Raw genomic sequence first — 27838 nt, forward strand, 5'->3', positions numbered from 1 at the left:
CAAATTCAGGGAAGAAAAAGGTTTTAAGGAAAAACATATAAAGTGAATAAAAGATGCAAAAGAACAAGAGAAAGGAGTTATAAGGCTTAGAGTTGCATTAAAAAAACTAGATGAGACAAGAGAGAACAGGTTTCCAAATCAAGTTGGAATCAGAATTCTCAAGAACTGCCAATGTCATGAAGAAAAAAAAACTTATCTGTGAATGAATCCTTTTTAACATTTAATTTGAAAATGAAAAAATCCTCCTTAATACTCCCTAAAGTAGTAACCAATTCTCTTTTTGCACACCTCCAGTAATTGGGAAATCACTCATGAAGCTGTTTAATTCCACTTTTAAATATCTCCAAGTGATAGCAAGTTTATATACACAAAATCTGCCTGCTATGACTTTTCACTTATTTGTAGTTCTTACCTCTATAGTAAAATAGAATAAATATAATATCTTTCATATAATAGTCCTTCAAATATTTAAAGATAGCAATCACAATCCAGCTGTTCCCCAAAGTCTTTTCTTCTTCAGAATAAATTTCCTTAATTTCTTCAACTATTTCTCTTACAACATGACTTTATGTCCCCTCACCATTTTGGTAGCCCTTCTCTAGGTGTAACTTTGTTTGTCATTATCTTTTCTGATGTGTGGCATTCAGAATTAAAAATAATACTCTATGTTTTCTGATCCACGACACTGTAGAACTACTAAAATTTTTCATTTTGGATGCTTCTATAAGTGTAACCTAGCTTAGAGATCAGAATTACTTTAAATTTTAAAAGGTTCCAATAAGTGAGAAGGAAAATATGAAGTTGGAAAATAGGCACAGAAGCAAAGGAAAGAGGCAAGGGAAAACTAGAGAAAAAGGTAAAAAGTAAAGATGTGGAAGCAATACAGTGAGCCCCCAATGAGGGAGAATTTCCTGTTTCCCTTTTTAGATTCACTCACAATCTGATATTGATTACAAGAAGTCTGCCACTGAAATTTAAAGAAAGGTCAGATTTTAGGTCACAGTAAGAAACATAAAGCATAGAATACAGATGAATTCTAAAGATACTAAAGACAACCCAGAAGGAAGAAAAGGAATTAATCATGTTGAGAGGGTGGGGAAAGAATAGGGAAGGAGAATAAAGTTTTGACCTATTCTCTCCTTTAATTAGTCTTAAAAAAATTCAAGTAACAGAATATTTTTTTTAAACTCCATTTTCTAACCTAAAAAAAAAATCTAACTTTGGCCTTGAAGTAGACAGGCATTAAAGACTAGACTCTAACAATTTATAATGAAAGGGAGACAAAATGAAAAAGGAACAATGGGAGGTAGAAATTTTTAAAAAAAGGAAATACAAGAGAAATGAATAAAAATATTTCCCATTAGTTCAAGAAAAAAATATCCTTATTAAATAATAGTAGACCTACCATGCATTATATGAACTGCTTCTCCTGAATATTTTTCCTTTAAATTGAAATTTCTCATAGATGATTTCTATTTTTCATTCTCTCACATTTATCCTTTTGTCTTTGCCCTTTTCTTTCCTTCATTTCCTGAATCCTGCTCATGTATTCCTTCTTTGGCTCTTCTTTCCCTCATTCATCCTTTTTTGCTCCTCTCTTTCCTCTTCCTTTTCCTGCTCTTCACCTGTCCTCTTCCTTCCCTTTTTGTAGCACATCCAGAAAAAGAGCCCACATGCTAAAATGTCTATCATTGTTTTTAATATTTCCAGTTATATTTAACATCAGATGAGAAAGTGTAATTATGAAAAACTACTATAGTTCTTTTACTGTTTTGTGTATATACAGCTCTGTAATTAACCTATGTTTTAACCATTTATCACTTAATCTAATCCAATTTGAAAATACCAAATGAAATGAAATATGACCAATATTTTCCCTACAAATAACGCATTTTCCTTTTACTTCAGACACTAAAGGCAAAATTTAACAAGTACCTGCCAACTTAAATTACTGTGGCGTGGAAGAGCTTCATCAAGACCAAGAGTATTCAGTTCTTCAAAACTGAAGTTCAATGTGTAGGGAGCATGACTAGAAAGCTCTGTATGTGGCAATTCATTATGTAATGAGCGACGAAGAGATTCTCCATGAGGGACAGAGATATCAGTGTGATCTGACATTACATGTGACTCTTCAGGAACTGATTGGTTTTCTGCACTTCGCATATCAAGTACCTTAACAAAACAAGGAAAAACAGTATTACTAGTGTTAATGGAAAACCAGGTCTTAAAATTTATTTTTAAAATTCCCAGATATTAGACAGCAGGAAATATGAAAATATATTTCAAATAAACTTCAAACAGTATATATGGCTACCTACAATGCCCCTGCTAAGTAATAATGTAATAGATACTGAACATTTTAAATTAAGAGCAACACTTTATAATATGTCTACTATACTATCAGTATTACTTTGAAATATAATTGGTATGAAGAAAACAATGTGATATTTAATACAAGCCAGGAAAATGAACAAAGGTGCTGTCAACTAAACTTCTATATAAAATACATTTAGGTGTGATTTGGCCAACATCAATATATAAAATTAGAAATAATATTAACATTATTCAAATATGAGAAACAAATAAATACTTGGATTACTTTTTATTGGATTAATAACAGGAACTACTTCAAATTACTATTTTATAACTATCTTTTATGTATTTCTATATGTACATATTCCCCATGATATAAAGTAAGCTCCTTGGGAGCAGCTGCTTTTTTATTTTTGTCTTTGTTCCCCTAGCATTGAGCACAATGTTGGTCACAAAAGAGGTATTTAATAAATACTTAGTTGACTCCTTACTAGCTTTTGACAAAGAAGTGAATAAAAATTATATAATCTTACCACACTTCTGAAAAGATGCCAGTCCCCAAAATGCATGTTCATTTCTTTCTTCAATTCATCAATGTTACACTGAGCCAGTACACGGCCATTAATATTTGCCTGATTAAATTAAAAATTGAATAAATATGTGTAAATACAAAAGCAACATGAAAGACTTCTGAGCTAAACATTTAGTCCATTTTTAAGATAACTGTTACAGACTAGAAAAGGTTGTAAAGAAGAATCATTATCCATTATCATTTAATAATCTGGATATTATTCCAACAATTTCAAAGTACTTTCTTTGAAAGCAAAAGATGAGTAAGTCATAAACTCATCTATTTCTGCCTACTTAAATCCTACTAACACTTTAGGAGACTGGTTTAAGTACCACTTCATTCACTCCAGACTTTTCCAGTCTCTGCACTCACAGTTCTTGTAATGTCTGCTACTTGTTTTGGCAATTTATCATATCCTTCATGAATTCAAAAATTTAACTTCATCAGTGTAGAAATTCTCCTCCAAAGCAAATCACAATACTTAGCAAACACTTCATGAATAGTAGCTACCCCAAAGTCACATTCTTTGACTTTAATCTTCTTACTGGCCTCCCTCCTTGGTATCCAGTTAGCTGATTTAAGGATGAGTGCTTTTCACCTGGTCCTGTATTTCAAATCCCTCTAAAGTGGTAGGTACTAGTAGAGCTTGGACACAGGAAGGACAGTTTTTAAGAATGCAGGCTCACTTTCAAATCATGATTAGATATTGGAATGGATTTTGGTAAAGGAATTAATTATATGTTGCATTTAAATTAACTTTTTCATATGGGAAGCACCATTTTGTAATGTAAAGAGACCACTGGAAGCCTTTAGGAAATGGCTGAATAGCTACTTATTGGGTATATTGTAATGGGGATTTATTTTTAGATATGAGTTGCAGCAAATGACTACTGAGATCCTTACCAACCCTGAAATTCTGCTATTCTTAAACCTTCCCACCTATAAAGATGTCATTGTGATAACAAATGTAGATAAATTTGGGTTGTTTTTTGGGGGTGAGGGCATATAATTATAATCATTGAGAATCTTAATTCATTTATTTATAGCAATTAAATACCCATATAAGTTTGTGAAACCTTACTTAAATCTTGATCCTCAACAAGTATAACTGCCTAGAACTAAACATTTAAGAAGTAGTAAGGCATCCAAGAAAGAGATAGGTAGCGGCATGTGCCACCCTCTCAACCAACAATCCTCTGAGATTCTGATGAAGATAGCCCAGGGCCCTGGGAATAATAGTGCCTGTCATCCCTGCTCCGAGCCCCAGCCCCTGAAGTCATCATTCAGGGAAGCAAAGCTGTGGGAAAGGGGTCACCCATCCCCATTAACTTCCACCATGTGGGCAGGAAATCTAGCCTATGTGAAGAGCAAGAAAATCTGAAGGGAAAGAAGGGAGCACATGCTAAGAAAGTCAAACCACCACCCCTCCCCCCACTGCCTCAACCATCACCTCTAACTATAGCTTTTAACTCCTCAGTAGCCACAGCAGAAAGAGAAAGTTCTCATCAAGTCCTTGGCACTATTGAACATAAACACATATGGATATATCCAATGAAATGACATTAAAGAAAATGTATCATCCTCATTTTTGCCATTCTGTCCTCAGGTCCATCAAATTTTTCTATTTGACGTGTAGCTAAAACCTATTTTATGTATTCTCTCCCCCATTAGAACATGAACTCCCTGAAAGCTGACACTGTCTCCACAGTTCTATTTGTGCATACCCCCCAACACTTAAATGAAGTACATTGCACATAGAAAGCACTTAATACATGCCTTTTCTTTCACTCATTCATTTATTCAAGAACAAGGAACAAGTTTATTTCATGTTTTCTCAAATATAGTAAGAAATGATAGGGTAGTTCATCTAATTTGTGTAGAAGCTACTCTAGATTAGAAGCTAATCTCTCTTTTAAATGGCACATTAACGTATAAAAGTCTGTATCAAAGGCCCTGCTATAATTAAAAAAAAAAAACCAGCAAAGGTTCCTAACAAGCCAATCAAATGCTAATTTTAAATTAAGTTTTACACAGAATCTAGTTTTAAAGATCAGGAGAACAGTTTGATGGAAGAAAATACTCTTCTGATTAGAAAAGAACCATTCACCTTATATATATCTTTTCCCCAAAAAGTCAGTCTTTTCCTTTAGACAGATATTGAGAAACTGAGAGAAAGCTAGGGTAAGCACCAGCTAGCACAGTAAAAAAGCCCATACTACCAAAACATTTTCATTTAAAATCAGCAATAGAAGAAAGGCTCCAGGGATTTTAACAGATGGCAATGAACAAATTTTAACAAACTGGAAGTAAACAAAATAGATCCGTTACTCAAAACTTAATAATTGTGGCTAGACAAGAGACAAACTAAGGACAATTATTGGGGTAGAGAAAAGAGGAAGGAACAAGGGTTAGAATAACAGCTGAAGACTGGAGAGATGGTTCATTATAGTATGTGTTTATATTTCTCTAATTCTGGCTATAAACTAACATTCTTTTAAGTATCACAATAATATTTGTGATTATTTCATAAGCTGTTGTGCCAAAAAAAGTTATAATTTCTTGACTAACTTTCTAGGGACAATACTGGGGTGATTCTGAAACAAGAAGTTTGTGAACAAGTTGTCTGTCCCTTGAACCTATACTCAAATGCTTTCTAATTCAATAGGATCTAACAGAACTTACAACTCAGTAGAGGAATACTTGTTCTTCACTAATACTGATACTTTTTAATGAAAATAACTCTTGATTAAGATAACATAATTTGTTGGCAATATGCTCAACTACAAGATGATTAATCAAAGTGAAGTCTTTCTACTTGAATGCATGGCTATCTGACTTAATTAGCAGGTGCTAAAATTCAAATGGTAGCTAATAAAATTGTAAGTATTGGCTAGGAGGTCATATAACTCTTTCAGGATAACTGTGCCAACCCAAAACCATTACGTGAACAATTATACAATCATAAAGTTAATAGATCCTAAAAACATTTCTTTAATTGCATTGATTGCGTTACAAATTTTGATAATTATTTAAATCGTACAAATAAATGACAAAAGGGAAAGAACACAAAATATGAGGTTCTCAACTGAAAGCTGAGCTTAAAATCTAAGTGGTAATACCATTTGACTATAGTAAGTTTCTTAAAATGTTTTTTTTTATTTTTAGATATCATGTCCATTTTATACATTAAGAGGAAAAACTTAAAACTTTGAAAAATTGAAAACAACCTCATTTTCTCTTCTCTCATTTAAATATTAGTCTGATACATAAATATATACATCACCTTTTTTATTGTTGCACAGTACTGCGGTATCATACTTTGGTCCAAGCCCTCTATTTGTTTCAGTTTCTCACACACAGAATCCACATTCATTGAATTCAATGTCACTGACTGTCCTGACACTGTTCCCTAGAGAAGGAAAAAAAAAACATATATTTACAGTATTTTTTTAAATGTTTCATATAAAGTCTTTTATACAAAGTCAGGTGTGCAAAATCTCATGGCATAGAGCTATAAAAACATCACGATTAACACTGAATTCAATAACTTGAGAAGTTATCATAAGGAATGGTCTGAATCACTTATACTTAAGAAATGAGAAGGAAATATTACTTAAGACATAGTACAAAATTATTTTAAAATGTTGGATTGCCAATGTGTTACCTCACTATGGAAAAGCTGCAGTTTCATTCAAATCACAAATTTCTAAAAAAAGAAAACAGAAGGCTAGGTCATTTAGCCACCAAGCAAATCCAAGTAGAAGACTGTTTCCTGAATATGCCTCAATCAAGAGCAAGAATAAGAGAGATAAACTTTGAAAAAAGAGAGAAGTAGGAAAAAAACTATATAAAAGAAAAGAGCTTACAAGGAGAATCCAAGCACCTACAAAAGCCAAAAGAAAAAATAACCCCAAAATACAACTTTTTATGTTTCCTCCCCAATTCTATCATGCACCCCATACAACACCTTAACCAAAATAAGAAACAAACATAAAAATCCTAAAGATTTCTGGTATCTGTTATATTTTAAGTAAATTATTTGTTGATAAAGAATGGGGGTAGAATTTAAAATTTTCCTTGAAACAATGCAAGCAACTCACCATGAAAAAAAAGTATATTTATTTCTTAGTTATGTCATTAAAGATACCATATTGAAAATTTTTTAATCTATTTAAAAGGTAAAAATAAGAGTAGTTTATAATATTTATTTATAGCAAGGGCAGATCAGTGTAGAATAATATACTGCTTTTCCTGACTCCCTCTGTCAATTTCACATCAGGAGAGGGATATGTAAACCCTATAGGGAGAATAAAGAATATCTTTAATTCTTGTACTCACCATCATAAATACCAGCTGGGGGAACTTAATATAACACACTTAGTAGAAACCAAGACCATTTTAGAAGATCATTTAAGAAACCTACCTCCCAAGGATAAATTACGTGATTTGAATTACAGAGGATATATTAGCCTCCAAGACTACTGTAGAATGTTGTTAAATGTTAGATATTAACATGGTGTTGAACTCTAGTGGAAACATAAACAACAGACATTTATATATACCACCCACTCCACACACACTTATAAAAATACTCTATTTTGTGTATACATATGAACATGTTTGGAGTAATGGGTGAAATCATACAAACAGTACTTAAATAACCCCTATGATCTCCAGCAAATTGATAATCATGTCACTGACAGAAAAAGATGAGGAAATCATGACGTAGTACAAACTGGAGGTAAAAGCATTCATTTTACTTGAAAATACACAATCACAAAGAAAACACACAGACACAAAATATATCACAACATACTAGAAGAGTAGGGTATCCATCATTAGAAAAATTTTAAAAATTATCAACACTCCTGCAACAAAATTATAAGTATTATTTACTTTCATATTTGATATTTTAACTGAATTATATCACTGAATATTAAATAAGTCCTGAAAGAATTTTATTCCCTATATAAAATACTATTGTATATAATATCATTATGAAACTTTTTAAAGGGAATATCAGTGAAAAAGAAAGACATACTGAATCACTTTATATACTTAAAATGATCTTACTTATAAAATGTTAACTAGACTCAGTTAAATCCTATGTTAAATTTTTAAATGAATAATCATTAGTCTATAATTTAGTAATAAAAGCTACAAAATCCAAACGAATTTCAGACACTTTCATAGGACACTTTCAGAGGAATAATATATTCAGGCTACTAATCATGTAAAAGGCAAGAATATATCAAAAAGCATAGATTTAAGTTTCTAAAATATATCCAGGGAACATTTTATTCATTTGTCCAGAAAGCAGTAGATTACGAGGCCAGAAACTACATCTATGGAACATATTCTATTCTCTCATCATGAGGCAGGGTTCTAACATTTTAATACTAGGAAAAAATGTCTCCATGTAAAAAGTACTACTCAAATTTACCAGTGAATAAACAACATATACTCATGTGTAAAGGATCAACAGGCTAACTATTAGATAAAAGAATTTTAAAGGCACAAAAGTCTTTAATAGATGAAGAACTGACTAAACCTAAAAATCCTCAGAAAGTAATACAGACCCATCTAAGCCCAAGCAAAATCTAGGTAAGCACAAGCTTAGTTTAATAAAAAGTTTTATAGTTACGAACAATGAAAATTATCATTGAGGTTAAAATGTAATTTAAGATAACATGTACAAGAGAGGTCCTTAGATATGACTGGTCCAATCCCTTGAATTTAGGTAGGTGAATGTTTCAACCACCAGTGAAAAATAAGTGTATCCTTAAAGATTTTGTAGTGTGCAAATAATGCAAGAATTCCCTCAGACTTAAATTACATGAAATATGCAATTGTAGGCTATTAGTAAGTTCTAGATACTTGAAAGTAAGTAGTTTCCCTAAATAAGCAATAACTTGTTTATTTAAATATTCATTAAGTTTTATATTTAGATAAAATTCCTATTATTCAATAAATTCACAAATTCCATACATTTCTAAAATGTAAAATTTGACATTACAGTAAATATTATGTGCTCTATGATATATTTATTCTTTGCTTAGAACTATAGTTGAAAGTGTCTATGAAAATTCACTCTAAACTACCTTTAAGAACAATGCACAAAATGTTTTTAGTGACCTGCCCAACTTGAAGATATAAATCTCATACTCTTTAAAGGCTAAGAAAAAATATAATTGTTATTTTTAAAAAATGAACAGACTGATACTAGTATCAGTCCAGCATTATATTCAGGCTAATGCAATATAATAAATTTTTCACTTGATGAATTTGCATAGGAAGAAAAAAGAATTTTAGGATAAAATACAGCTATATAAAAAATAAAGCCTTTTACACTGTAGATCACCCTGTGCTTTTTGATACTTTCTTCTACCTTTTAATGACATCTTTTTTTTTTTCCCTTTTTGGAGGGGGGAAGTTAGGGCAATTGAGGGTAAGTGACTTGCCCAATGACACACAGCTAGTTTTTGTGCTAAGTGTCTGAGGCCGAATTTGAACTCAGGTCCTCCTGACTCCAGGGCAGGTGCTCTATTAACGACATCTTTATTTCCTGGTTCTTCTATCTAACTTCTCTATCTCCTTCAGTTGATTTTTACACGTTTCTCCAGATAACAGTGGGGGCTCTCCCAAAGTTATGTCTTATACTATTTATCTCCTCTCTCTGTACTTGGTGATCTTGACTCCCATGGTTTTCATTTGCATTCCTGTGTTTATGGTCCTCAAATTGACTACTTCAGCCCTAACACTTTTGACTTCCAATCTTACATCTCCAACTACCTATCACACATGTCAAAGTGGATGTCCAGGAGACAACTTATACTCAACATGTTCAAACTGAATCACCCCTTCATCCTCAAGTGCTTCCCTCTAACTTTCCTACTAATGCAAAGGTTAGTCCCATCCTCTTAGTCATCAAGGCTTACAACCCAGTTGTTATCTTTGACTCTTCACCTTCTCTCACACCCCTGATAATTCTGCCAAGTCCTGTCCATTCTGTCTTCTTTCATATATCTCATATATTCTTCCTTCTCTCTTCTGACTTATGATCATCCTGGTATAGGCCTTTATCACTTCATGTTTGGACTACTTTTGCAACAGTCTACTTGTTGGTCTCCCTTCCTCAAGTCTCTCCTCACCCCAATCCATCTTCCACTCAGTTGTCAAAATGATCTTTAAGAAAGAAAGACCTGATTATGTCAGTTCCCTATTTAAAAAACTCCAGTGGCCTCCTATTACCTCCAGGATCAAATATAAAAATGATCTGTTTTGACTTTCAAAGCCATTTATAACCTGGTTCCTTTCTATTTTTCTAGTCTTCTAATATCTTACTTCCCTCTAGTTCCTTCCAAATAAGGCAACTAAGTTGTATAGTGGATAGAGAGTGAGGCCTGGAGTTAAGAAGACCTGAGTTCAAATTCTACCTCAGACACTTACTAGCTGCGTGACTCTGAATAAGCCATTTAACCTGTCTACCTTTGTTTCCTCAATTATAAAATGGGGATAATAATAGCACCTAGCTCCCAAGGTTACTGAAGATCAAATGAGATATTTGTAAAGCAATTAGTACAGTGCCTGGAACACAATAGGCACTTAATAAATGTGTCCTTCTTTCCTTCTATGTACTCTGTGATCCAGTGACATTGGAATTCTTGCTATTTCTTGAACATAAGATTTTTCCCCTACTCCAAACATTTTTATCTATTATACCTCATGCTTAGAAACCTCTGCTCCTCTCTACCTCCTAGCTTCCCTGGCTTCCTTCAAGTTTCTGGTAGTCTTACCTTCTATAAGAAGCTGAGTTGAGATGGTAGAGTGAAAGTGAGAACTCTTGCCCAGCTCACCCAAAACACCTTTTCCATAACACTCTAAGAAATGTGACAGACTAAATTTCTGATCAGGAAAGCCAAGATAAAGTCACAGTGTATCAATTTTCAAGTCCAGGGCAGCTTAGGAAGATAGAGAAGTCTGTAGACACTGGAATGGGAACTGGTCAGAAGTGCAGAAGCAGCAGTGGGGAGCACCCCAGCACCCAGAAACTAAAGGGGCTGAGACCAAACCCCAAGACTGGAAACATTAGGGCAGAGAGAGATGACAAGGGACCCCTATATCATCACTAGCAATAGGAACAAGTGCCAGCTACCAGCTTTGTCACCCATTACCCAGTTCCAGGGCAGAGAGGAACAGCTATGAGTGAGAGGACCTAGCTGTGTAGGGAGCAAGGAGCAACTTAGAAAAATATTGCTCTGTGACTGAGCACAAGAGCAAAGGGAGAACTCAGTTCTAACCTTCAGCCCTATATATAAGCCTTTGGGGTGATTACCAGGGTAGGAAACCCAAACCAAAGTCAAACGGCTAAATCTCTGTGAATCTGCTAAACTTCTCAGCAGGGTAATAGTGACTGAGTTCAGTAGTAGTCTACTGAAATTTGACCACACACAATCTAACACCCCCAAACTTGCATCAGGAACTTGCAGAGCATAGACTAGATGGGCAGTAACCAAATCTGTCCCAACCATATCACCCTAGAAGTACCAAAAACTTGCAGGCACTCAGATATGGCTATGTAGACAGTAGAAGGACATAAAAAGACAGAAATTTGGGTCAGACACTGCCCCCAAAAGGAAGCAGAGCCTAACACTAACATAAAATTCAAAGTCAAAAAAGTAGACTGGAAAAATGAACAAAAACAAAAATCCAACCATTGGGCTTGTATGTTGACTAGGAAGCTTACATGGAAGACAACTTGGAAACGTACAAGAAAAGTTTCAAAGAAAAATGCTGATTCAACACAAGTTCAATAAGAATTCCAAAAAAGAGTTAAGAGATAAAAGAGGGAAAAAAAGATTTTAAAAACTAAATATGAGTGACAGAGAAAAAATGGGGAAGGGGAATGACAGCTTTGGAAGAATGTTATGAAAAGATAATTAATAGTTTTATAAATGAGTTAAAATATTACTAAAGAAAATAACTCCTTAAAAACTAGGACTAGTCAACAAAGAAGCTAATGACTCCATGAGATATGAAAAAATAAGAAAAGCGAAAAGGCCGAAAATATGGAATAAAACGTGAAATATCTTTTAAGAAAAACTGATATGGAAAATGGATAAAATTTTCTTCCAGTGAATAGCCTGAGTTAACCTCTTTAATTATTATTATTATTATTATTTTGTCTTTTGGAGGGCAATTGGGGTTAAGTAACTTGCCCAAGGTTACACGTCTAAACTTCTTTAATTATTGACTGATTTGGCCTCCTTGCTGTTCAAGGGATTCTCAAAAGATTTTTTCGGCACCACAATGTGAAAACATTGATTCTACAGTGCTCAACCTTCCTTATAGTCTAACTTTCACAGTCATACATTACTACTGGAAATGCTGCAAATTGCAATACTGCTACTATTACTACAGCTATACTCCAAAGAGATCAATGAAAGAGGAAAAGGGCTTATGTACAAAAATATTTATAGCAGTTCTTTTTGTGTGGCCAAGAATTATAAACTTAAGGGAATGTTCATCACCTGGGGAAAAGCAGAACGAGTTATAATATATGAATGTGATGGGATACCATTGTGCCGCAAAACATGATGAAGGGTATGGTTTTAGAAAAGCCTGGGAAGATCTGTATGGATTGATGAAAAATAAAATGAGCAGAATCAGGAGAACAATCTACACCGTAAAAGCAATACTATAAAGATAATCAACTTGGTGAGAGCCTTAGTAATTCTGATCAACACAATGACACACCACAATTCCAAAATTGTGAATGTGAAAATGATGAAACATGTTATCCATATCCAGATAGAGAAATGATGGATTGAGAGTACAAACTGAAGCATACTTTTTCTCTTTTCTTGATTTTGGAGGGGGGGGGTTAGGAGAAGAAAGAAACATGTCTAATATAGACATTTATTTTGTACAACTATACATATTTGTAATAGGTTTTGTTTTTCCTGCCTTCTTATTGTGTGGGGAAGGGAGAGACTTCGGAATTGAAAAAAAGTTAAGTTTCTGTGCTTTAAAAAAAGTCCTCTTTAATCTTAGTGTATTCCTTTTAAATTTATCTCCAATTTATTCTGTATATTATGCTATCTGTATATAGTTGTTTACAAGTACCTAGGTGGCACAATGGATAGAGTGCCAGGTCTGGAGTCAGGAAGGTCTGAGTTCCCTGTTTGCCTCATTTTCCTCATCTGTAAAATGAGTTGGAGAAGGAAATAGTAAAGCACTCTTGCAAAGAAAAACCCAATGGGGTCATGAAGAGTCAGACACAACTGAAAAATAGCAACAACATAATTATACACATGTTGTCTCACATATTATATTATGAGCTGAATGACAGCAGAGCTATTCATTATTTTTCCTTTATTTGTATTTCCAGTGCTTAATAAAAGCTTGATGACCAAAATAAGATTATAAAATTTGTGGATAGCAATAAACATAATTAATAATTATTACTTCACATAAAATTTTAGGAAAGAAATGTGACAGTATGTCCTGATACTACTGACAGTTACTTATCTAAATAGCTGTGTAACCCTGGGTATCTCTTGACTTCAGTCTGTAAAATGAGTCTTGACTATATGATCTTTAAAGTTGGTGGGGGGGGGGGTTCCAGTGAGTATTTTATATATAGGGTAGAGGTCAGATCTGTGATTTCACTAGTATAGGTAAATCTAAATGATGAGTTTCCTTTAGAAACAGACTCTGGCACAATCTCTGTACTAATAGTCTCAGCAAAGTTGCCTAGAGCACTGGAACTGTAAGTAACTTGTGTAGTGTCACAAAACTAATATATGTCAAAGACAGAACTTCAAGCTAGGTCCTCCTGACTCCAAAGTAAGCATTCTCTCCTCCATGCCATGGAGCCTCTCCTGGAATTCTGTTAATTATAGTACATAATGTTAACTATAAAGACACAAGATTTACATTACAATTATTTTTCATTTACTATGTTAGTCAACAAAATACATACATAAATCTAAATCTTAAATACTTATAGCTTTCATCATTTTTATGTGGAAATAAAATATCTAATGTTAAGTGTATAAATGCACATGCAACCACAACTGAGTTACAGTGTGTTAATAGAACAACTGCATGAAATCTATTCCAGTTATGAATCACAGAAAAAAGGGAGGTTTTACTCATGCAAAACCATACACAATTCCCACTCTCAAAACAGTGTATATAAGTTGTTTCAATGTTTAGGAATGGAATCCTCTAAAACTTTTACTTTAATTCACTAGAGAATTTCCTATTAAAAACCAAACAAGCAATGATTAAGTGTTTACTATGTGCAAGGCACTGTGCTAAGCACTATGGATACAAAAAAAATAAGGCAAATACACACTCAGGGACCTAAAATCCCAATGAAGGCAACAAGCAAACAATTATGTACATACAAGAAATAGATAATGTAAATGATAGGTAGTTCCAAACAGAAGGTATTAACAAGTATAGGGGATCAGAACTCTTGCAGAAAGTTGGATTTTAGGTGAGATTTAAAGAATTTCAGATATCCTTATCACATATATGTAGACTAATTTTTCTGAATAATCTAGGATTTGGGTATGATGTCATTTCTCTGTATGGCTTCCATACTCTCACAATGCTTTGGGGTCTAGTTCAACATATACTTGGTTTCTGGGAGAAAAATCTTTAGACTATGTCCCAGAAGGCTCTGGTTTACATATCCAAGAGGCTGTGAACAAGTTCTGATCCTAAGAGGTTTGAAAAGGAGGTCTCTGGAAAGTCTAATCAGTAGAAACTAGAAACAGGAGAGACCCAGAAAAATGGCACCTTCATAAAGACCTTACCTAGGCAAGTATATGGATTATGAATCATTGGGCAACTAGATTTCTTGAGCAATACAGAGAAGAAAACAATGAGTTTGTAGAGAAAGTAGGCAAACATCTGGTATAGTGGTCCTGAAATATGGCATCCTGTCCAGACTCTGAAAACGGATGAAACCCATGGCCTCATATACCTAAGATTAGCTGCATTCTCTACCCCTGCCAGGTTGAATATGAAGAGAAGTTGATTTGGTAAAACAGCTTCCACCAGCAGCACCATGAATGAAACTGGTTAAGCATCCCTTTTGCTGTGTTGATGATACAGGGGGAATGGAACAAGGAGTTGACTCAGTCTCCCTTTTAGGGGAGGAAAGAATTTACTTAGATATTAATATTAGGAGTAACCGCTTGTCACAACCTTGCCACTGTTTTGTTAAATTTCTTTCTTTTTTTTTTTTTTTTTAAAGCAATTGGGGTTAAGTAACTTGCTCAAGGTTACATGGCTAGTTATTTTCTGGGTGTGGTGCTAAGTATCAGAGCCTGGATTTGATCCCAGGCCATCCCAACTCTGGGGCCGGTGCTCTTACTCACTGAGCCACCTGGCCACCCCCTGTTTTGTTAAATTCCACTTTGAATTCATGTCCTAACTTGGTCTTATAAAGAGGAACTTCAGATAGAGACTTAACTACAGATTTGAATAAATGATGATGACCCAAAGCATATTCCAAATTTAGTAGAACTATATACAGGGGCCTATGTTGAAAGGGACCTCATGATGATGCCTTTTATATCACTTCTGGTGCCCAACTATCCACTCGTAATGTTACAGAGTATGTGTATGTATGTGTGTGTATGCAAATACACATATGCATGTATGTGTAATATATATATGTATATACATACATACCCATAATGCTTTTTATTCTTCAGAGATTGTCATAGTATCTGTGATATTATCTCAAAGAATAGGGATATTGGAAAGAAAGGATTTTGTTTCAGAAAGAATACTGGGAATCATTAGAAACACTATACTACATCCCAAATACAATCCAGCTTATTTTCTCATTCTTATTCAATTCTGGACCAAGTCTGTTCAAACAACTATAACCCTTAATCTAGATAACAATCATTCTTTACTCATTTGGTTTTTCTTATGCAGACAGGTCAAATTCTTTTTTTTTTTCCCTTTCCTCTACTGGTAAACATTTTTACTTATCTAATATTTCCCCCCAATTACATGTAAAAACAATTTTTAACATTTCCTTTTTAAAATTTTGAGTTCTAAATTCTCTCCTTCTCTCTAGTTAGCCCCTCCTTTAGAAGGCAAGCAATTTGATATAGGTTACACATGTGCTGTCATGCAAAACATTCCCATGAGTCATGTTCTGAAAGAAAACACCAAGAAAAAAGAAAAATAAAGGAAAAAAAAGTATGTTTTGATCTACAGTCAGATCCCATCAGTTCTTTCTCTGGAGGTAGGTAGCATTTTTCATCATAAGTCCTTTGGAATTGTTTTGGATTGCAATACTGCTGAGAATTTTAGCTAAATCATTCAAAACTGGTCATCGTATAATATTGCTGTTACTCTATATACTGTTCTCTAGGTTCTGCTCATTCATTTTGTATCAGTTCATGTAAGTCTTTCCAGGTTTTTCTGAGAGCATCCTGCTCATCATTTCTTACATGACAACAGTATCCCATCACAATCATATGCCACAACTTGTTCAGTCATTCCCCAATTGACGGGTATCCCACCAATGTCAAATTATTTGCCACCACTAAAAGAGTTGCTACAAATATTTGCACACATATAGGTCCTTTTCCTTTTTATTATTTATTTGTTTGGGGATACAGACCTAGCAGTGGTATTACCGAGTCAAAGGGTATATGCATGGTTCAACGGCCCTTTGGATATGGGCCCAAATAGTTCCAAATTGCTCTTTAGAATGACTGAATCACTTCACAACTCTATGAACAATGCAATATTATCTTAAATTCCCTTAACATTTTCCTTTTCTGTACATTAACCAAACTGATAGGTACGGGGTGGTACCTCTGAGTTCTTCTAATTTGTATTTCCCTAATCAACAGTGACTTAGAGCATTTTTTCATGCCTACAGATAGCTTTGATTAATTAATCTGAAAACCGATTGCTCATATCCTTGGTCAAATTGTTTTTTGTGACATATAACTACTCTCTGTATTATGCTAAGTTCTGGGGATTCAAAGAGAAAATGAAATAATAGTACATGCTCTGAAGGAACATACATTCTCTCAGGGAAGGAAGCAGTACATATAAAATTATGGAAAAAAAAGAAAGAGGTAAAGGAAGAAAGTAGGTAAATGAAGAGGGTATCAGCAGCTGGGGGAAATCAAAGACCTCAGAAAGAAGGTGGTGCTTAAGTTGAGGTATGAAGGAAACTAATGCTTCAAAGAGAAAGCGTTGAGGAAAAAATGAATTCTAGACATAGGGGGCAGCTTATGATAAGGCATGGAAATGGAAGATAGAGTTTGAGTTTTATTGTATAAGGCTTAGGAAGAAAGTTTATCTGTATCAAAAAAAGCATTTAATGTTAGCAATGAGGCTATATAATGACCATGGAAAACACCTTTGGTGAACACATACCCTTCTGTTTTATGTTCTGTTTGACATTAATTGAAGGGTCAGATGACTCCTTTTTGTAATTGTCAATGGATTTTATCTGATTTTAATATTTCTATGGGGAAGGAGGAGACAAGATGGCAAAGTAAGACAGAAACTCTCCTGAGCTCTCCTAAATCCCCTCTAAAAAACTCTGAACACCCCAAAATGACTTCTGGAACTGCAGAACCAACCAAAGGACAGCGTAAAATAATTTTCCAGCCCAAGACAATGTAGACAAACTGGAATGGTCTGTCTCACGGAGGTAAGAGTGGAACACAGTCTAGTATGGGCAGCACAAGCAAGTCAGGAGCAAGGCCCAGTGAGACCCTGAGTTCCCCCATCCCCCGTGAAAGCCTGCAGCAAAGTTCAGCAAGGTTCATGCAAGCCAGTAGTAGGCCTTGACCCAACAAGCTAGTATAGATCTTGGGGGATACTCAACCAGCAGCAGTGACGCCCAGAGCCCTCACAGCCCACAAACAGTAAAGGGGTTTTGACAACTGGGCAGAAGGAGATGACAGGGGACACTTTGCTGACAGTGAATACAGGACTCTGTTGCATTGCCCAAATGAGGATCTGGGTCACAGATCCAGGTCACAGTTCCTAGGTAGGAGCACCAGCATACTAGAGAATGCAGCCACAGAAGAGTGTTTCTGGACACATTCCAGGGCAGAAAAGAATGCTTGTAGTTAGTCACTCACAAACCAAAGCACAGGCCTGAAGAGCAGCAACCACAGATCGCCTGAGATTATACCAAGTTAGAAGATCCAAAAACTTACAGGTCCCCAGAACTAGTTCTGAAAAGAGCAATACAAAAAATGTGAAGCTAGGTACAGTAGTCTCACCAACCTAGGGCAAAGACCAAGTTTAACATAAAACTAAAAGTCAAGAAATGGGCTGGGAAAATGAGCAAAAAAAAAAAAAAGAAACAGAAAAGAACCTGACCATAGAAAGTTACAACGGCGACAGGCAAGATCAAAGAACAAAAGAGGACAACAATGTCAGAATGAATACATGAGAAGCTTTAAAAAAAATGTGAATTGGTGTCAGGCCCAAAAAGATCTATCCTATAAGAGCCCAAAAAGGATTTTAAAAAACAAAAAAGAGAGGTATAAGAAAAATTGGGAAATGAAATTAGGTCATGAAAAAAGAGTCAACAGCTTGGCAAAGGAAGCACAAAAACTGGGAAACTATGTACTGAAGAAAACAACTCCTTAAAAATGAAAAATGATGTTCTGAAGAAAATTCCTTATAAAACTGGTCAAATAGAAAAGGCGGTACAAAAATTCACTGAAGAAAATTCCTTAAAAAGTAGAACTGGCCAAATGGAAAAGAAAGTACAAAAGCTCACCGAAGAAAATAATTTCTTTTCCCAAAGTGTTGCATAAAAAAACTGAAAGTGTTAATAAACTAAGAAATAACTGAACCAAACATAATATATGAACATAATGGAATATCATTATGCCACAGAAATAATGAAGTAGGTGGTTTCAGAGAAACCTGGGAAGACCTGTATAAACTGATTCTCAGAGAAACCTAGGACTTGTATGAACTGACACAGGGTAAAGTGAGCAGAACCAGGACAACAGTATATACAATCATAACAACTCTGTAAAGACAAGCAACTTTGAAAGATTTAAGAACTCTAATCAAGGTAATTATCAACCAAAATTCCAAAGAAATGATAATGAAATATTCTATTTTCATTCTTGACAGAGGAGGGACTTAAAGAGTACAGAATGAAATAAATTTATCTGACATAACTAATGCAGAAATTTGCTTTGCTTAGCCATTCACATTTATTATAAGGGATTTTGTTTTCCTTTTTCTCCCTTTTGCTTTTCAGTTGAAGGAAGGATAGGGAGTAGGAGGGAGATGAAGATGATTTTTGTTAAATGAAAATAATAAAATTAAATTTAAAAAAATATGGCAAAGTCAATTTCAAGTGTCCCAGCTATTCATTCACTTCTAATTATATTTATTTAGATAAGTAGCAACCTTTTTTTTTTTTGCTTTTTGAAGGGGGAGGGCAGGGCAATCAGGGTTAAGTGATTTGCCCAAGGTCACATGACTAGTAAGTGTTAAGTCTCTGAAGCCAGATTTGAACTCAGGCTCTCCTGACTCCACGGCCAGTGCTCTATTCACTGTGCTACCTCACTGCCCCTGATAAGCATCAACCTTTAAGGAACATAAAAATATTTTACAAAAGGAAGAAATTTTTAAAAGCATCATAAAAAATAAAAAGGAAGAAAATACTAAGAATTTACATTATTACCTTATCTTGATTGCTTAAAAAACTAAACTATTATGCAGTTTTAAAAAATCACTAATGCTCTAATTCTGAGCTTATGTGACATATTTATCTATATGAACAAATAAAAGTTCTGCTCATTTAAAATTCATTAATAAGATATATTTGGAAAGTTTGGAATCAATCACTGCAATATCTTTTAATTTTTACCCCAAAGTCCTTTCCAGAATAATAATCACAGATCATAATTATCCTGAGACAGATCCTGAAAATAACAACAACCTATTATATCTTTTTGGTATGATAAACAATACATTTTGGAAGTAAAAAAAATCTGAGTTCAAATCCTGCCCTCAAAACTTTACTAGTTGTTTAACAACAAAGGGTAGTTCACTTAATTTCTCAGTGCCTCAGTTTCCTTCTCTTTATTATCTACCTCACAGTATTGGTATATAAGGAAAGACTTCAGTAACCTTAAATAAATGTTATTTTTGGTGAAAAACTTAAGAAATGAAAAGAAGTATCAAAGTGCCAATAACCAAAGTTAATTTAATTTTTTTCCAGTTTGTGTTTCAATTATTATCAAATTAAAAATATTTAAATGTATTATTTCATAGTGAACACATGAATTATTTCAATAGGAAAACTGAAATTTAGCTCTATTCTTATTTCAAATCAACATGCTTTAGTGGCAAAGACCAAATTATTTTAACATTAAGTACAAAAATACAGCATGTTGGAATTACTTGTTAAAATGTAAACTTCAAAAAGTTGCACACAAATTTGAAATGTTCTTCATAAAAACAGCACCTATGTTCTTTTAAAGGGTCCAGTATTTTTAAAAAGTTAAATTACTTTGGGAATAATTTATTTTGTGTCAAAACAAGTTTCAACATAATATTAGCTTTATTTTCTTTAGTAAATATACTTAGAAATCACTAGCCAGAATTCAAGCCATGCAAAAAGCTAAAAGCAGCTTTCCAAATGACAAAAAGATCAAAATGAGGATTAGTTTATTTTCAGCCCAGCTTGAAAAATGCCAAGGATAGCCTCTAAACAATTCTAATAAGGTAAGTGAATGAGAATTCACAAAAAGTTGCTGTACCTGTCTCTGTTTGTTAAACCCAGATTTACACTGCTTTAAGGAATAAAACAGAATGAAAGATAATATTAAGATGAAAACATCAAACATAACATGTAATAACTAATATAGATAGTAGCACTTGTACCATTCATTTTATTAAAAAAAAAAAAACCAAAACCCCAAAACCCTCAAATCCTGCAATCTAAATGTATAAAAATATATTATGGGAAATCATTATTTGATATACAATACTGACACATGCTGGTTTTATACATTTTATATGAAGTGAAATTCAGATGTATCCAGATGTATACTAAATTATAGCTTAAAAATTAATAAAGAAAATCTCCTTAATTTAAGAAATTACAATTGAGGGTTCTTTACCTTTTAAATTTCTTTCTAACAACAAATGTTCTATTACTTTGCTACAGGTAACATATAAAATTATTTAACTCAAATAAACATTACATAACACAGAGCATGTCCAGGAACATACGTGAAAGAAAGTACTCTGTTATTTTACAACAGGTCTGCAGAGTATGAGGAATAACTCCAAACCATGACATTTTAAGGAAAAACCTTCATAGCATGCAGTAAGAAACTAAAATTGACTGTGGGAAGCATTGATATGCTACTTTTAATACGTTTTTATAGTAATGCAGATTTTTAAAATTCTAATTAAAGTCAAAGCATTTGACAATTAATCTCTTATCAAACCTTACAGCTGTTTCTAGATAGTCTAAAACAATCTGTATTGCTGTTAACATATAAAGTTAGTTGACAATACTAATTCATTAAAGCTGATTTTACATCCTGAAAATACATCCTTGCAGTATGATTCCACTGTTATACCTTTGTTTTGAAGTGGCCAAGAATGAGCACTTTCTTTTTTTTTTTTTTTAAGCAACCAGGGTTAAGTAACTTGCTCAAGGTTACATGGCCAGTTATTTCTGGGTGTGGTGCTAAATATCGTTTGATCCCCAGGTCATCCCGACACTGGAGCCAGTGCTCTTACTCACTGAGCCACCTGGCCGCCCCTAAGCAATTGGGGTTAAGTAACTTGCTCAAGGTTACACGGCCAGGTGTTTCTGGGTGGGTGCTAAGTGTCTGAGCCCGGGATTCAATCTCCAGGTCTTCTCAACACTGGAGCCGGTGCTCTTACTCGCTGTGCGGTATACCTAGCCGCCCCTGAGCACTTTCAACTACTTAAATGGTTGTAAATGCAACTGATCCTGGACACTTTAAGAGTATCTGAAACTGATGTTATTTTGTTATAAGGAAAGCTAACATACTAAAACATACTAAACATACTAAAAAACAAATTAGTGCTAATAATGTAGGAAAATGTGGCTTTGCTACTTCAAATCAAAATCACAGTTACAAATAAATTCTAATTGGCAGATGGAGAGTCCGAAAGATGGGTTTTATTTAACACAACATTTGTAAAGGTTTGTTTTTAAGACAATCTTTTAAAAAATAATTGAAATTTCATAAAACTTCGAAGAAATTAATTTTACCACTTAAATTTTTGATAGTTATAATGCCCAGGCATCAAAACGAGTATATGCATGTACAAATATGTATGTATGAATTGCTGCTATGGACTCAAAACCTTTCCATTAAAATGCTCTAGTGATACAATTAAAGATCATAGCTTGATTTTTTTTTTTTTTAGTTCTAGCCTGGAATACAGTACAATGACTCTCAAGTAGTGGATAAATTAATTTTTTTAAGTTACCCTTCAAAAGACAAAAAAAACCCTTGTCTGGTTCTGAGCTAAAAAAGGGGGGATGGTGTCATTTGAAAACTTTGTGAATCGTTTTTCATTTTTCAAGCTGACTCACAAACTGACAAGAATTGATAAGTAGTAGACAATACGAGCAGCTACACTGAACAGGCTTTTTAAGCAGTTCTGAATGCACCTTATTTCTTACCCATGGCATCTTTATTTTTCTTGTCTTGGCCTCCTCCTAAGCAGAGACAGTAAAAAGCATGGTTTGGGTGTAAGGATAAAAGTTCTTTTAAAAGTAGGTTAGGATATTCTAAGCTAGAAGTGAACACAGGAATATACAGGTAATCCCTCAACTTAAGCCATTTCATACTTAAGCCTTCTACTTGTTTGAAACTAATTAAACATCCATTTCTCTCTTTATTCCAGGTTAAACTAATATATAAACATAAAGGAATACATATTTTTCTTTCCTAGACAATCTTAACAATTTTTTGAAAAATATTCTGAAGCTCCTTTTATCACTGCTCTAAAGACCTGGTAATTGTTTTTATGGTTTGGGCTGCTGCTGCTGATGGTTGTTCTTAAGTAGAATGTAATGCTGATAGCTCTTAGAGTGTGAAAGAGGCATTGGCAATAAATATAACAGACTGACTTTACAGTACATTGTTTCCTAGTGCTCTTTATTTGGTCTGACGATGAACAACTTTTTAAATGATTTATCAATTAATCAAGGAATAGAACAGTCCTTTCAAAAATTCAATAAATGAGAGAAATACCATTACCATTATCAACAATAAGCATTTACTTAAAACCCACTTGAGTAATTTGAGAGTACAACTCAAAACAATTTATGGAATCAATGTCACCACTTACTACAAGAAAATTTACTGCAAATAAAATAATGCACTGGGATTCAAATACATTTGGAATCATTCTTTAAGAGACAAGGACCATCCAAAATACTAATGGTTAACCTTTAAATGTTGATAACATATCATGAACTCCAGTAAAATGAGTAACAGTTTCAAAATTTACCCATGAAAAGTACTAAACTGATATTCATGAAATGTTAAAGATCTAGAGGACCTATTATCAGGTAGGGTGGATTCTTTGTGGAGGATACTATGAGAGAATAGGTGACAAGAATTATATTTGATAAGATGACATGGTTAGGCTGAAGTCTGCACTGATGTATGGAATATTCACAAAAGTACACTGAAGTTTGTAGAATTTTCTGATACCTACATAGTACAATGGGTAGTCATTACCAACTCTCAGGACAATAAATGTTTTGGTTATAACATCTCTTAAAGCCCATACACTAAGTCATAAGAGAGTTGAAATATTTATCAGAATGAGTTACCACGGCCATGAAAAAGTAATGATGTACTAAAGAAGTGTACTCCTTGCTGGCAGTGGCCAAGCTAATTTAAATTCTTATATCCTAAGAACTTGGCAAAGTATTTTGCACAAAGCAAGTGGTTAAAATAATGTTTGCTGCTAATTGTGAACACTATATACATACCCATTTTATAGAATTTGAGGTCAAATTTTACTATTTAAAATGAATCTTGCTTTAGTATAACTACTTAATTTTCTCACTATCTGCCTTAATTTTATTTAATCCTTGATCAGGAACACATTTAACCCTTTCTCACGAAAAATATAATTTTAAAGTTATTTTTGACATAATTTTCAAGAATGAAGTATAATAAAGAAATGTTGGTATTTTTAAAATATTCTTTTTTTTTCCTTTTTGAAGGGGGAAGGTAGGGCAATTGGGGTTAAGTGACTTGCCCATGGTCACATGGCTAGTTTTTTGTGTTAACTGTCTGAGGCCAGATTTTAACTCCGGTCCTCCTGACTCCAGGGCTGGTGCTCTATTCACTGTGCCACCTAGCTGTCCTAAAATATTCTTTTAGTTAAAATATTTATATTTTAAAATGCTCATATGTTGCTTTGATGAGGTCACAGAAAAACGTCCTCATAGATTTCTTTTCAGTTCTGAGTTAACTCCCAGAAAGTTGAACTATGTCTTTGTTTATTTTTAATAATTAATCCTGTAGTCTATAAAAATCAATCTCATATGCTACTGTAGTTGCTAATTGGTTTTTTTTAAAAGCAAAGCATTCATAAACTAGGTACATGTCAGCATTTTCTTTTAATATTATAGACAGCAAAATAGTATAGCACACTTACTAAATATAGGCAGGAATATAGAATCAATTCTTATTTTAAGCATCTTTTAATCATTTCACTTACATTATATTTTCTCCTTCCTCAAAAAGGAACTTTGAAAACTATACCTAAATGGAAGATTCTTGCAAGATGGTTCTACAGAATTCCCCAGTCATTAAAATTCTTATACATTATTTAGAGTAGAACATTAACTAATTTAGCATATTCAAACTATTATGACTCTTAAGCTGGTCACAATAAAGGCATACCTCAACCTAACATCATTAATAGTTGTGATGAAATTTGATATCAGGTGACTCAACCTTCAAGAGAAAAATTAGTCCCATTGAACAATGTTTGGCACATACAACAAATACAATCATTAGTAAGCACATTGATATTAAAGGGAGTTAAGAATACTATGAGTTAAGCTGAGGTTATTACCAACTGACAAAATAACTGGCCTAATGTTATATAGCTAAGTACTGAGACATTACACTAAAATTTGGTTATGATGCATTCATAGTATTATTAAGTAACAGTGGTCAGAGTAATATGCAGAATATGCTTGTGTCTGGTTTTTATAAATATCTCACAAAATTTTTTAGCATAAAGAATAACACTTATAATTGTGAATATATGTAATAAAGACTCTAAGTAAAAACTATTGTAGTATATAATGTTGATTGATCTACAAACGAAAAACTCCCTAAATACTCCAAAAAAAATTATGGGCTACTGTGTTCATCATTTGTGGTTAATTGAAAAGACTTGAATATGTCTACTGAGATGCTAATGGTTCAGAAGAATTTACACTCTTAATAGACGCACAAAAAATAATTCCATCTTTTTTCTATTACCATTAATAACAAACTAGAATCTTAATGTTGACTTAAAAGCATATCAAGTTCACAAGTATGCAGGAATTCAGGGCACAATTCACTAAATTAGTTCAACTGACTGGCCCACATTTTAAGAGAGCTTTAGAACCAAGACCAATTATACTTACATGTGCAATAATGCACTATTAAATGAAATAAAACAGCAGGATGTACATGGATTGAGTTCAAAAGAACTCTGAATTTTATTTAATATATAGTGTTTATTTTGAAGCTCTTATGCTGAGTTCACATCTTACTTAAACATAAGAACACAAGAAAAATCTTAAATTAAAATTTCTTGCAACTAAAAATAATTCACATCTTAAGATGTTAGCAAAAAAAGACTTAGTTCTTTATGGTAAGATATGGATTTTATGATATGAGTACAAATTGCTGACAAAGGTTTAAGTAGGAGTCACCAAATATGATTCCAATTTCAACACTGCAGCTCTTGAATCATCCTTTCAGGTACTTTAATGCAACAGTCTTCTATCTATATAGCACTAACTACAACAACATGATGGTAGTGATAAAGGCTAGAGTAAAATGATAAATTATAACTTAGTTATAAAAGATTTAGGTTTAAAGAATTAACGAATGTACAAGAGCTCTTACAAATCAGCACTGAGCTACTGATGAAAACTGCAGAAATAAATAATAAAAATAAATAATAAAACTGGAAAAATATATTCTATGGTAATTCAAGAGGAGGTAAAATAGGGGAAAGGGCTTAAGGGGTAAATAAACACACTAGCTCTTAAATTTATTTTAAAAAACTATACTTATTAGTGTTTAGCTGTACTATGCTAGTTGCCCATCACAACACAAATGCAGTGTTAGTGAATTGCTAAAATTACAATTAATATAAGATCATTACTGTTGAAAAGCAATGAGATGCTAGAGTTCCACACCACATGACTACTCGGTTATTACCATTGAGGAGTCTGTGGGTGAAGAAAGCCCCTCAGCAGCATCCTCCTTGATAACCTCCTAACAACACAACAAAACAATACAATATGGGTGAATCAATTAAGGCTTAAACCAAAATATGACAATGAATGAAAATGATGCTCAAGATTATCATAATATTAAATAAAAATTTTATAGATGTAATTTAAAAAAACTTTCAATAACTTTTTCTGGTAGTAACATTTTGGAATTTAAAAGGCAAGTTAATTTTTTTGCGTTCTAAATATTCTTTTCAGAAAAAGTTAAGGGGGAAGTATATTTTCTCTTTAGACAGATATATAATGGTACTTTTTTTCCTTTTGAAATTATTTAAATTTGAGTAAAACATAGGATTGGAAATAAAGTATATTTAAATACAAAATGTATTTTGTTTCCATTTTATTTTCTGGTAATATTTTTTTAAAAATAATTTTAACTAACTTGTTTAACAAAATGCTTTAGCATGACCTTTCAAGACCTCTCATTTTATATAACATACTAAGTATTTTTAGATATTTCATATTCAAGTCCCCTGAAAATTAAATGAGAATTCATTTTTAAAAATACAGAAAAACTACTATAAAACAGAAGAACTATGATTACAAACAAGTTAACATTCACTACTAACACTGAAAATAATTTTCCTTCTACATAGTAACTAATTAAACATAAACAAAATACATTTTGCATTAGCAATAGCTTAGTAATTCTTAGAGATATTCATTAAATCATTTATATTATTTGTACTGAAAGGAAATTACCAAACTTATTTTTTAAGGTCATCTATATGTATCTAGATCAATGTTTTCATTACCCTTCACATACTTACTAGGCCACTGTTCTGATCTCTGGAAAAATTCGTTTTTATAGATGGACGTGGGATGAGATGTTGGAAACTGCCAGGGTGATACCTTGGCAGGTTAACATATGGGACAAAGAATGGCTATGGAAAGAAACATGTAACAAAAAAGGGGGATAAACAATTACAGAAATCAAATTATATTATGATCAAAAGAAACTTATCAATCCAACAAAACGCAATTCCCCTTTTTTTGAAGCCTAATATGTAAACCAAAAACAAGCCCCAAAAAGCTTTATTTATTTTATGCAGAGATAATATTATATTAAAAATAAATTCAATAATTTTTTAAAACTAAAGTTTGGCTCCCTTTTGCTTCCAGTAAAGAAAAATACACAATATAACCAATTCCCAACTAAGTAGTCATTCTATGTAAAGAATGCTACCAGAAGGATCTAACTTAGATATTATCAAAGGTAGTTTACCTATTCTAGTATGCTAAAAAAAAAAAAAAGACCTCAGTTGTTATAGACCTGGCAGTGATCTGGCATTATATTAAGACTCAGGAGTAATTTTTAATAAGCATGTTATTTCAAGGGTGGAACACACAGCTCAGCTAAAATTTTGTGATGTATT

General features: G+C 33.2%; 1 protein-coding gene across 8 annotated transcripts in view; it reads right to left on the reverse strand.

Moving 5' to 3' along the window:
• The window catches only part of KIDINS220 (kinase D interacting substrate 220), a 183598-nt gene that overhangs the window by 17240 nt on the left and 138520 nt on the right, over positions 1–27838 (reverse strand). For 5 of the 8 annotated variants that reach the window (XM_069064799.1, XM_069064798.1, XM_069064795.1 and 2 more), the window contains 4 exons: positions 27233–27346; positions 6168–6293; positions 2847–2945; positions 1936–2172 (listed from right to left, as the gene is read on the reverse strand). In XM_069064799.1, coding sequence (XP_068920900.1) covers positions 1936–2172; positions 2847–2945; positions 6168–6293; positions 27233–27346 — 576 coding nt within the window. Of the gene's footprint in view, positions 1–1935; positions 2173–2846; positions 2946–6167; positions 6294–26388; positions 26446–27232; positions 27347–27838 lie in introns of all 8 variants that reach the window. The other 3 variants (XM_069064796.1, XM_069064794.1, XM_069064800.1) reach the window with 2 other exon arrangements.

This window comes from Petaurus breviceps, unplaced genomic scaffold (genome assembly GCF_028583685.1).
Source record: "Petaurus breviceps papuanus isolate PSGF00001 unplaced genomic scaffold, PetGlider_PUasm1.0 90644, whole genome shotgun sequence".
In the NCBI taxonomy this organism is placed as follows: domain Eukaryota; kingdom Metazoa; phylum Chordata; class Mammalia; order Diprotodontia; family Petauridae; genus Petaurus; species Petaurus breviceps.